Genomic DNA, 12513 nt, shown 5'->3' with positions numbered 1-12513 from the left:
CCTATGTAAAAATAATAAATAAACTTCTTACAGAAAAACTGCGAAGGTCAGAATGACCCAAGGACACCTGAACAAACAGGATAAAACTTAGCCCATCCGTACAAACCAGAACAGGATTTTATTGGTGGGTTTACTCCCATTTACAGGATAAGGGTCTGCTGGAATTTACCACCCCAGCTAACAAGTCAAGTCTGTTTTAACCACTCTGTACTTTGTATGAAATCCTGCCCCCTGCTCGCTTCCGGGTCAGAGAGATTTGGGCTTTAGCTGTCATTCTGGCCAATGGCAATAAACTTTTGAAGATTTTCGGGTTGAGTTCTTTCCGACTTGCTCCCTCAACAGCACTGAATTTCCATTGCTGGAAGCATCCTCAAGGCTGGCCTCTTTACGTCCTTCAGGTCTTTGCCTGATTGTTTTCTCAGTGGGGGCTGTTCCCTATTTAAAGGCCCTTTTCTGGCACTGTAGGATCAGTGCTGGACTCCCAACCACAAGGTCGGCGGTTCAAACTCACCAGTTGCTCCTTAGAAAGTCTGAGTAGAACTGACTACGTGGCACTTCACAACAACAACTCTCTCCCTTAATTTTCCCTATAGTGCTTACCACCAGCTCTGCAGCTATGTGCTGTTGTTATGTGCCGTGGAGTCGGTTCCTACTCATAGCGACTGTACAGGGTTTCCGAGACTGTAATAAATCTTTACGGGAGCTGAAAGCCTCATCTTTCTCTCCCGCGGCTATGTGTGTTCCCTGTTTAATGATTGTCTTCCCTGACTAGCCTGGCAAAGCTTTATCTCCTTTGCTTCTTATTTCTGTTGCCTAGGAGCTCTGGTAGCGTAGTGGTTACAAGTGGGGCTGCTAACCTCAAGGTCAGCAGTTCAAAACTACCAGCAGTTCCGCGGCAGAAAGAGGTGGTTTTCTGCTCCCATAAAGATTTATCAGCCTCAGAAAACCTACACAGGGTCAGGTCACTGTGAGTCGAAACGGACTCCACTGCACACCATCACCACCCGACAGTCCCTGAAGCAGAGTATGTATGTTGTATACAGTCCCTGAAGCAGAGTATGTATGTTGTATAAAGAGTCACAACTTTTGAACTTTGCATGTTTGCTTTTTAATATATATTGGGAGTCTTGCGAGGAGTTCCCAGGCTCTTTAAACCTGAGGGTCTAAAGCATTTTTCCAAAAAGATGATTGATACTTGTTGCAGGTAACCATTGTGGTTTGCATGGACATAACGTCTAATACAAGTGCAGAGTTGTTGTTATGTGCCGTGGAGTCCGTTCCGACTCACAGTGACCCTGTACAGGGTTTCCCAGGCTATAAATCTTAATGGGAGCAGAAAGCCTTATCTGTCTCCCACGGAACAGCTGTAGTTTCGAACTGCTGACTTTAAGGTTCGCAGCCCGATTCATAACCACTACGTTACCAGAGCTCCACAAGTAGGTAGTTATTTAAGAAATAGTGGTATTTTTTGAAGGCATGACTCGACAGTCCGCTGGCAGTGTGAGGAATATGAAGGGGTGCAGGAGATTGGTTGTGGCGCTAGGTTCGGCATCCGGGGGGATGGTCTGGCTAAGTCAAGGCCACTGACGTAGAGTCGGTTCCGACTCGTTGTTGTTGTTAAGTGCTGTCAGGAGTCGGTCAACCCTGCATAGGGTTTCCAAGGAAAGACGGTGGTGAGCTTGAACCGCCGACCTTGCTGTTCAAAGGGTTTTGCAGTCTGGCGCATTAACTGGTTTCCGAGGAGCGGCTGGTGAACCATCGACCTTGCGGTTCAAACCGACCTTACAGTCCAGTGCATTAACCCACAGCGTCACAGAAGGGCTCCGTTAGTGCAGTGAAATCTGACGCTGGTAAGCCATACCAGCAATGCACGTAAGTCTATCGTTGAAAACGAGACCCCATTTTTCCCAGGGACAAGATCCCAACTGCGCAATTGCAAGAGCTGCTGAGCGGAGCCTACGCAGCTGAAGGAAGTGGGCGGTCCTGCGCAGCCGCAGAAAAAGTCAGCGGCCTGATGCTGCTGGACTGTTCGATGGACCGGTGTTGTGCGGGTGCCCGTCATCGCGGCGGGTGAGGCCTGCTCTGCTACAACAGCCGCGGCTGCTAGCCCACCTCCCTAGGCCTGCGACATCATGCTGCTGCCCATATTCACTCTGAAACTGCGCCACAAAATCATCCCTCGCATGGTGGCCGTAGGGCGCTACGACGGGACCCACCCATGCCTGGCAGCCGCCACCCAAGCGGGCAAGGTAACCGCTTCCATCCGCGAATCCGATCTCCGCCCGCCAGCCCCTTGAGCCCGCCCCCAGCCAGGGTTGCTAGGCGACCAGCTGTCACAGTGTATCTCCAATCTTGGGAGGCAGAAGCAGTCAGCTGCGGGCGGCTTTTCTGAGTAGTTAACCATTTCTAATTATCAGGCTTTTAGTCCCTGTACAGATAGGGAAGCTGAGGCCCCGAAAAGGAAAGGGGCTTTGTCAGGATTAACAGTAGTAGCAGACCTCGGAATCGAGCCCTTAACCTCTGTCGGTCACTCGAGAACTTTTCCCACGATCTCACAACTGCCTCTGAAGCCAATTTTACAGAAAGTAAATGAATACAAAGATGTATCAGTCAGAAGACTCAAGGTACAGTCTTGAGTCTGTACATTCCTTGTACATTCAACTCTTTCCACATAATTTATTCACTAAGCATTGGGAGCTTACTATGTGTCAGGTACTGTGCGCAAGGTGCGGGAGTCACGAAGATGAAAAAGGCAAGGTTTTAAACATTCATTAGACTTTTACTGAAGGCCTGCCTTGTGCTAACTGTTGGGGACTCAGAGATAAAGCTGGAGACCCGCCTTTCAGTAAATGTACAGTTCAGAAGTACAGAGAGAGCAACTCATGATGCTGGTTACTACTGATTGAGGCACAGAATACAGTGAGACCAAGGGAATAGCTTCTGACAGGCACAACCCTTTAATCTAAGAATTATCACTGCATTCTTGCTTCAAGGCCAATGGCAGAGCTCCACACAGGAGTGGAGGTGCCTGGCTTCACTGTATACTGTTACATGCGGTCCACCTCACAGTGACCCCATAGGACAGAGCAGACTACTGTAGCCTTCATAGAAACAGACGGCCACACATCTTTTCTCCTGCCAAGCGACAGGTGGATTTGAACCGCTACTCTTTTCATTAGTAGCCAAGTGGTTCACCACTGTGCCACCAGAACTCCTTTCCTGACTCCAGTGCCTACTAATTTCATGACCCTGGACAAGATATTTAATAATAGTTTCTACCTCATGAGGTTGTTAAGAGGATTAAGTAAGTTCATACAAGTAAAGTGGTTGACGTAGGAACTGCTCAGTAACTGTAAACCGTTAGCATTTTCTTTTTATTGTTGTTAAGTGCCGTCAAGTCGATTCCAACCCATAGCGACCCTGTATAGGGTTTCCAAGGAGCAGCTGGTGAGCTTGAACCGCCTACCTTACAGTTCAAACGACTGTGGTCTGACACATTAACTCACAGCATCATACCAGGACTCCTTTTACTCCCACTTTATTCATCAAAATAGAGGATCAGAGCAGTGTCTAAGGCCACACAGCTACAAAGTGGTGGAAATGAGATCTGAACACAAGTTCTCAGACCCGGAGTGAATCTAATGAGCTGGCATTTGTCTAATGCTTTGTAGTTCTTAAGACACTTTCATGTTCTGTGTTAACTTGTCTTGATACTCCTTGGGATTTTTGTTGTTAAATGCTGTCGAGTTAGTTCCAACTCATAGCAACCTCGTATAGGGTTTCTGAGGGGTGATTTGTGAGTTTGAAGTGCCAGCCTTAGGGTTCAAACCAACCTTGCAGTCCCATGCTTATCCTACAGCGCCACACCAGAGGTCTGCTTCTTGGGAGACATAAGTAGAAGTGATTCATTTTCATATCCAGTGTAATGGAGCAAAGCGCTAAGTGCCGCCAGCTGCCAGCTGTTGTCATTGTCAGGGGACACTGGCAAATGGCAAATGAACATTTGATCACAGTTTTGAAGGAAATAAGGAAACAATCCCTGCAGATATCTGTGGTGAGCGCTTTCCAGGCAGAAGTATCTGCAAGTGCAGAGCTCTTGAAGTGGAGACATGCTTGGTGTGTTTCATGACCATATGGTGGCGGGGGCAGGGATAGTATGAGAAACCATGAGTTGGACCGGGTGGTGGACTGGTTAAGTGCTCATCTGCTAACCAGATGATGGCGGTTTGAACCCACTGTGTACCTCTGCAGGAGAAAGCTCTAGTGCTCTCCTGTAAAGCTGACAGCATAAAAAACCCTAGGAGGTAGTTCTGCTCGGTCACATTTTGCTATGAATGGAAATCTACTGCAGGGCACCCACCAACATAAACTAGCTCACACAGGGTCTTTAGGTCAGCCATGGTCAGTGCCTTGGTTTTCATACTGAATATGTTGGGAAACCACTGAGAGTTTTGACAGTGTGTGTATTGGGATCTGACTTGTGTTCTTGGTACAGGATAACTGGCTTGGTACAGGATATCAGGGTGTGAGGAGGTAGTGTGTAAGAATGCAAGCAGGGAGTCCAGGCAGAATGGAACTCTCAGTGGAAGTCCCTACCTTAGAACGCAGCCTCAGTGGGAAGTAGCGACATTTGATTCTATGATCGTTTCTAGACATAAGAGGGGCAGGGCAGAGGAAAGGAGTGGGGAGGAAGAGGGCCTGGTGTCTGTGTGGCTTGGTCTTTTATCTTGAGACTTAAAAAACAACAACTGGAAATAGTTTATGATTCAAGTGATATCTGACTAGATTCTCCTTCAAAAAACAGTTAAGACTAAAGGACTTTTTGACCACTGGGGCGTGCAAGTCTGGAGCCATTGACTTTGTCATTTCAAATAAAGACTCAGTTGTGACCATGCAGCTGACTGACAGGGATCTGGTCTGTGAACCTGACCAACAATACTTCGCGAGGGGTTTTTGCAGGATAAACATTAGTGTTCGCTCACTGGAGCTGAGTGAATTTTTGTTGGCAGCATCCTTAGCCTGAGCAAATGCTTTGTGAACTTGCCTGCCCTTTGCAAGGAGCTGAAAATCAGGCATGGGAGTGGTCTAATTTGTTATATGATTGGTTTGGCTCTTTCCTTGCTGAGGGACAAATGGGTCTCCCTGGAAGGGGAACTGGGGAGAAGTCTGACTCCTGGGATTCGTGCTCTTGGCATCAGACCCCAAAATCTTTCCATTCCAACAACTATGAATACAGTATCCATAAGTTACTTCCCCCCTTGGTCTTTCTCAGCATATTTAATTACTAGAAGACTGTTAAAATTGTTTTGCTCTGCCCAGAACTGTTATAACAGAAAGTGTGATGGGTTGGGTGACCTTAGGAAAGGATTCCTGACTTCAGTTTTCTCATCTGTAAACCCAGGGTCAATGTGAAGATCAAATGCAGTAATGTTTATAAAAGCATGCTGTAAAATATTACATAAATGAGAACTATTCTTATAGTTCTCATGGACTGTAATATGAACACTATATTCAGTAGTCACACACCTTTTTTTGTGTTTCTAGTCAATTCTTTTGCAAATTTCTTTATTGACTAGGGTGCCTTGTTTAAGTAATAATTTTGAATTAATTCTGTTTGGATTTATGCCATCGGAATGAAATGGAGGTGGTGGTTGTGTGCCATGGAGTCAGTTCCAACTCATAGTAACCCTGTATAGGTTTCTGAGGCTGTAAATCTTTATGGGAGCAGAAAGCCACATCTTTCTCCCGAAAGGAATGAAATACTCATTTTAAATTACTGAATTTTCAAACTAGAAGAGACTCCTAGTTCACGTTTCCAAGCCTTTCCTATCACCCTTCTATGGAGCTCTTTTTAAACAATGAAGATGTCTCCAATGAAAATTTAATACCACAGGTATAATGTACAAGGGAGCTTCAGAAAGTTTGTGGAAAATGGAATTAAAAGATAATGGGATTTTTTTTTTTTTTACAAACTTCTTGAAGCTCTCTTGTGTATATCAATTTGTGTATGGTGGCCCTTTGGAGGATTCCCCTCAGCCCCAGCTGCCCCGTCTTGTGAGTGATACTTTGGGGTGTGTGTCCTGGTCCAGGCGTTTTTACAGCTGAAGCCCAAGGAAGTCAAATGACTGATCAGATACTCTGGTGACTGTGAGAGTTGAGGCTGCAGAGTCTCTGTGGTGGTGGTGGTGGTGGTGGTGGTGGTAGTAATGTGCCATGGAGTCAGTTCAGACTCATATGACCCTGCTATAGGGTTTCCAAGGCTGTAAATCTTTACGGGAGCAGAAAGCCTCATCTTTCTCCCATGGTACAGCTGGTAGTTTTGAACTGTTGCCCTTGAGGTTAGCACTTGTAACCACTATGCTACCAGAGCTCCTTAGAGTCCCTGTAGTTTTACACAAATAGCATGCACCCTGTACAGGTTTTACAAACTGTACAGTTCCCTTTCCCATCAGTTTTCCTGTAGACACTTTGCAGGTTATATGCAAAGCATATATATAGTAATTATATTTGGGCTAATGGGCTAATTCTCTGTTTTACTAAGATAGACTATGGAAGCCTGCAAGAAGCTTGACCTGTTTGGGTCAGCTTATGTTTGTAAAGCAGATGTACTAACAACCAGTTTTTTAAGGGCTAAGAAGGGAATTTTTTAGGTACCTGGATGAAACATACTAGAAGGAAGTGTTCATTAATCTGTTTTCTGTGATCTTGGTGTGATCGCATTGTAGCTGGTGGCAACTTCCTATGAGATGATAAGACAAAGACAAGTTTGTAAGTGTGCTTTGACATCCTGCTGTCATCAGGAAAGGCCCTGATGAGCAACAACTAAATCTTGTTCAAGAGGCTCCAGGTGGCATAAACAGTTAAGTGTGCAACTGTGAACCAAAAATTTGGCAGTTTTAACTCACCCAGAAGTGTCTCCAAAGAAAAGCCTGGCATTCTGTTTCTGAAAGATCACAGCCTTGAAAACTCTCTGGAAAACAGCTCCAGTCTGCACACATGGGATCACGATGTGTCAGAATCAGCTGAATGGCACCTAACAACATCAGAACTTTTTAATGACCTTGTTTTTTTATAAGGCCAAGAACCACAGGATTTGCACAGCTCATAATGCCTGAAAGCGAGCCTTGCACAGAACTGGGGATGAGTGTTTGAAGCCCCAGTTTGTAGGTGATTAGAGTGATTTCTTGGTAACATTGACATCTGTTAGTAACCCATTCCTTTTTTTTTTTTTTTTTTGAAGTATGATGTTAGTTTTACATTTTTGGTATTTTAAGGGAGCATATTTAACTGCTTTTGTTTCAGGTTTTTATTCACAACCCTCATACACGGAGCAGGAACTTCAGTGCATCCAGAGTCATCCAGAGCCCTCTCGAGTCTGATGTTTCTCTTCTCAACATTAACCAGGCAGTCAGCTGCCTGACCGCAGGAGTGCTGAACCCGCAGCTTGGATATGATGCTCTGTTAGTGGGGACTCAGACGAATCTTTTGGCTTATGATGTCTACAATAATTCAGATTTGTTCTACAGAGAGGCAAGTATACCCCTTTATAGCACAAAATGCTTATTGCCCATTAATGTCCAGTGGTTTTTTTTTGTTTTTTTGTTTTCAATGCTTAAAAGAGATCAGACATTTATTTTGTTGTGTTTATGTTGTGACTGTGTGGATTAATGCGCTGGACTGTTCCCGTAAAGATTTACAGCCTCAGAAAACCTGTACAGGGTCGCTATGAGTCGGAACTGACTCTATAGCACATAACAACAACAACAAAAATGGTGTAAAGCCTTGATTCTCTGGAAATTTTGACTTATAGAACCTGAAGGGCTTAAAGAGTCTGGGATTATTAGAGCAGACTCATATGAGAGACTCAAGGCCCGAGTCTGGATTTGTGTTTCTCGTGGCATAAATTGCAGTGCCTGTCCTCAGCATACAGCCCTGGCCAGCCTCACAGGAGACCATGTGGCTTTTCACAAACAATAGAAGAAGAACGTGAACATCCACAGAAAAATACAGATGACTCTGTCGTGCGGCATCGTTGTATCTGAGACTGTGTGTTTCTTTTTTCTTCTTAGGTAGCAGATGGGGCAAATGCAATTGTGCTGGGGACACTGGGAGACATTTCCTCTCCTCTTGCGATTATTGGCGGAAATTGTGCCCTACAGGGTTTTGATCATGAAGGAAACGATCTCTTTTGGACGGTATGAGGAATAAAACATTTTCTCTTTGGAACTTTTAAAAATATTTTTACTTTGTTCTTTGGTTTGTTTTGTTTTGCTTTAACTATTGACTGTACTGAATAGTAAACATTTATAACGTTGAATAATAAACATTTATAATTCTATATATAATTAAGTGAAGATAGGAGTAATTTGAACAACACCTCTTATATAGGTGATATAAATGTATCCAGTGGAAAAATATGGATGGCATATTAATGATCTTGGGTTTTATTTTTAGGTTACTGGTGATAATGTTCATTCCTTGGCCTTGTGTGACTTTGACGGTGATGGGAAGAAAGAGGTATGTGGGGGAGGAGGTAGCTCTTGTGTGCTCAGCTGAGTGATGTTAGTGTTCAGTGACAGTGATGTTAGTGTGGAGAGATGGTAGCTTCTCATGGATGATTTTGGTGTACTATTGCCTCCATGCCTAACTGGCCTCATTCGTCTCTTTTCTTCCTTGAACAATGAACCACTTGTGCTTCTCTACTACAAAGGTCAAGGCCACGAAGTAAACACCTCGGATGGGGGAAGGGGACGGAACGCTTAATGGGATCCCAGTCATAGACACAGTCTTATAATTTGCTTCTGATGTTTCAAAACCATATTAGTAAATCGTTTCCAATTTCAGCCAACTTTCCCAGGAATCCACAAGTTTTCAAGATTAGCTCTTAGTCTTTGAAATGATGCTAATGGTTCTTCTAGAAATGAACTTCTTGAGCAGCCGGTGTGTGAGATATTGTGTCAGACACTGACTTATCTCCTCTCTTGCCCGTGGATATTGTGGTTGTGTGTGTGAGGTGCTGTAGAGTTGGTTCCAACTTATAACGATCCTATGTAGGGTTTCTGAGGAGTGGCTGGTGACTTTGAACCACCAACCTTGCTGTTGTTAGGTGCCATTAAGTCAGTTTTGACTCTACATGACAGTGTAGAACTGCTCTATAGGTTTCCCAAGGAGGTAATCTTCACAGGAGCAGATTGTCACCTTCTCCTGCAGAGCTGTTGGGTAAGTTTGAACCTCCAACTTCTTGGTTAGCAGCAAGTGCCAAACCATTGAGCCACCAGGGCTCCTCTCATGGATATCGGGTTCCAGTACTTGAAGCAGATCTTCCATCTGTAGGAAGTAGGGAGCATTTCCAGGTGCTTGGTGGAAGAACAGGACATGCAATCACGGGCAGGATAAAGTCTGTAATGGCCACGTTTCCTTCAGCGACTGCATCTGTTGACCCTCCCACTGGAGTGGGCCTTCCTGACTATGGGGTTACTGGAGAGGTGCAATTCTTAGATGGCAGTAGCAGCATGCAAAGTACTCTGTCTCTTGTTTTATTCATTGAAATTTTGCTTTGTTCACTTACTAAACTGAATATGCATGATTCCCTCCACCCCCTTCAGCTTCTTGTTGGATCTGAGGATTTTGATATCAGAGTCTTTAAAGAAGATGAGATTGTGGCAGAAATGACAGAAACAGAGGTAAGAAGTGCCCCCTCAGCGTTTTGCTAACTTTGGGCCAGGTAGATCAGCACAGTGAAATGTAATCCCAAAGGAGAGTGCTCGGACATTGCTCACAGCTCAGGTGGCTGTTAAGTGCCAGCGAGTCATTTCCCACCCATAGTGACCCTGTCGCCACAGAGCGAAACACCGCCTGGTCCTGCACCAGCCATTGCTGCTGGCACTGTGCCCCTCCATCTCATTGGGGGTCTCCCTCTGAGATTTAGGATAAAAACGTGTGGTGGTGAAGCAGAGCTGCTCTCAAAATGGCATGGCAGAGGCATTTGACCTCCTCTGACTTCACCAGGGGCAGAGAGAATCATCGTCAACGCCAGCCAAAGATATCAAATACATATCTTTACGGATCAATATAATGTTGTTGTTGTTGTTAAGTGCCGTGGAGTTAATAACATAGTTGGTTCCTATATAGTTGAGGTCTGACATACCATTCCACCCACGGCACTCTCTACTCCTCTACTGGGTTCTATAATTCATTTCAATGGCCACACAGAACTCAGCCAATACTCAGGATTATGGAGTTTAGCAGGGAAGGAACTGGTTACAATTCAGGATCAGGAAGGACTCAGGAGACAATTCTTTGATCAAGGCAGCCTCTTCTCAACCGCACTCAGTGCTCTCTGGCCTGTGGCCTCTCAGCCAGCCTCTGCCATGCTCAAGCAAGTGTTGCAAAACTCTGTAGCTCTTCCGAAGTGCCTGAAGGCAACCCCCAGAGGTGCCCCACTCCTTCATTGAGCCTCAGCCAGAAGGCACTCAGCTTTTCCACATGCAAGTCTGCTGGTTCTGCGGCCTCTGTTGCTACCATTTCTCTACCACATTGTTGCTGTCTCTCATAAACTTACTGTCTGAGGTATTATAGTTCTGTCTCCTGGGTCTAGGAGGTTCCCTGCAGAGATCCTGGGTCCAGAGGACGTTCTCTGTCACTGTCTCTTCTTGGTGGTAGTTTAATTCCTCCTTTCCACCTCTGGGATGGCTTGTTTTAAGCCTGTAAGTATGGCAGAACTGACCAGTCCTCTTGCTATGGCTCCATACAGATGTTTGTATGGTTCCACTCCCACAGGGATTCTGTGCAACTTATCTGCATTATTACCAAATGATCCAATCCTCTTATGGTCTACAAATACTTTGTTTGCATGGTGGTGGTGGTGGTTATGTGCCGTGGAGTCGGTTCTGACTCATAGTGACCCTGTACAGAGTTTCTGAGGCTGCACATCTCATGGGAGCAGAAAGTCTCATTGTTCTCCCGCTGAACAGCTGATAGTTTCGAACTGCTGACCTTGTGGTTTGTAGCCCGATTCATAGTCAGTACACTACCGGAGCTCCTTCCCACCTAATTTGGTGACTGTTATAAGACTATGGCTAGAAAGACCACATCAAAGTGACTTTTTGGACTACAGCTACATATTTTTGAGGCAGACCATTTGAAAAAAATGTGTATTAAGGTATATTTTGAAAAGAGTGGTTAACATTACTAAATATAACTGAGTACATAAAGGCATTTTCTTTAATGAGTTAGTACATATAAGTAGTAATAATAATTTTGTTGTTGTCAAGTGCTGTTGAGTTGATTCTGACTCATAGTGAGCTTCTGGTGGGTTTGAACTGCCAACCTTGCAGTTAGCAATACAATGCTTATCCTACAGCGCCACACCAGGAACTATTTATTGTGCACCTAATATATGACAGTCACGGTTCTAAATGGTTTACATTGTTCTTGTTAAGTGCCATTGGTTGAATTGGTTCCAACTCATAGCAACCCTGTATAGGGTTTCCGTGGAGTGGCTGGTGAGTTTGAACCACTGACCTTGTGGTGCAACTTTGCGTTCCAGTGCATTATCCTACAATGCCACACCAGGACTCCAAATGTTTTACATTAGTGCTAACTGACTGGTTTAGTCGTTACATTAGCCTATTAGGAAGATGGGATCCTGGTGTGGTGCTGTGGGTTAATAGTTTGAACGGCAAGGTGGGCAGTTGAAGCTCACCAGCTGCTCCTTGGAAACCCTATACAGGGTCGGTATGAATTGGAACCGACTCAACGTCACTAAACAGCAGTAGCATTAGGAAGATATTATTATTGTCCCCATTTTGACAGATTAGGAAACTGAGGGACCAGGATCACACAGCTGTAAGGGACATGGCCAGGGTTTGAGCTTTTGTGCCCCACCTCCTTATCACCATTGTTGTGTGTCCTGTATTAAATGGGACTGACATGCATAAATGAGATTTTATACCTTTTGCTCTTCATTCAGATTTGAATGCTTTTTACGTACATTTCTGTAGGTAAATCTAAAAATTAGATATTCAAGAACTTGTTAATTTGTTTGTGGGGGTGATTAGACTCAGTCATGTAATTGAACCTGAGTTTGTTATGTTATTCTAAAAAGCGTTATCTAAGGAGAGTCTTTATCTTTTGTAATTTTGACAGTCTCTGAATACTTGCTGCTAGTTTTCAGGAAATGAGCAAAACTTACACAGAGAGCCTGGCAAACGGAGAGTAGGGAAAAGGAACCATAACTGTGGTCCCTGTAAAGGGACAGAAACCCCACAGCAGCAAGGAGCCTTAGAGATCAGCACGTGACATGTGCCAGTGTTGGGTGTTGTATGAAAAACTGGCTTCAACACAGACCTTGACCACTTTTTCAACTGCCTGCTTCTTGCCACTTCTTACAGATATTAGTTAGAAAAGTCAGACTTCTGTTGCCCTAACAGTTACAGACAAGGATGTATATATATATATATATATATATATATCTTTACGGGAGTAGAAAGCCTCATCTTTCTCCCGTGGAGT

The 12513-nt window shown here is 44.5% G+C and overlaps 1 protein-coding gene across 1 annotated transcript in view; it reads left to right on the top strand.

Moving 5' to 3' along the window:
• Nucleotides 1-2065: 2065 nt before the first annotated feature.
• BBS2 (Bardet-Biedl syndrome 2) overlaps nt 2066-12513 on the top strand; it is a 25225-nt gene continuing 14777 nt past the window's right edge. The window contains exons 1-5 of the mRNA XM_006863539.1: nt 2066-2249; nt 7303-7530; nt 8070-8195; nt 8455-8517; nt 9606-9683. Coding sequence (XP_006863601.1) covers nt 2133-2249; nt 7303-7530; nt 8070-8195; nt 8455-8517; nt 9606-9683 — 612 coding nt within the window. The 5' untranslated portion in view covers nt 2066-2132. The remainder of the gene's footprint in view (nt 2250-7302; nt 7531-8069; nt 8196-8454; nt 8518-9605; nt 9684-12513) is intronic.

Source organism: Chrysochloris asiatica, unplaced genomic scaffold, assembly GCF_000296735.1.
Source record: "Chrysochloris asiatica unplaced genomic scaffold, ChrAsi1.0 scaffold00055, whole genome shotgun sequence".
Taxonomy (NCBI): Eukaryota; Metazoa; Chordata; class Mammalia; order Afrosoricida; family Chrysochloridae; genus Chrysochloris; species Chrysochloris asiatica.
This window is presented reverse-complemented; position numbering and strand designations above follow the sequence as displayed.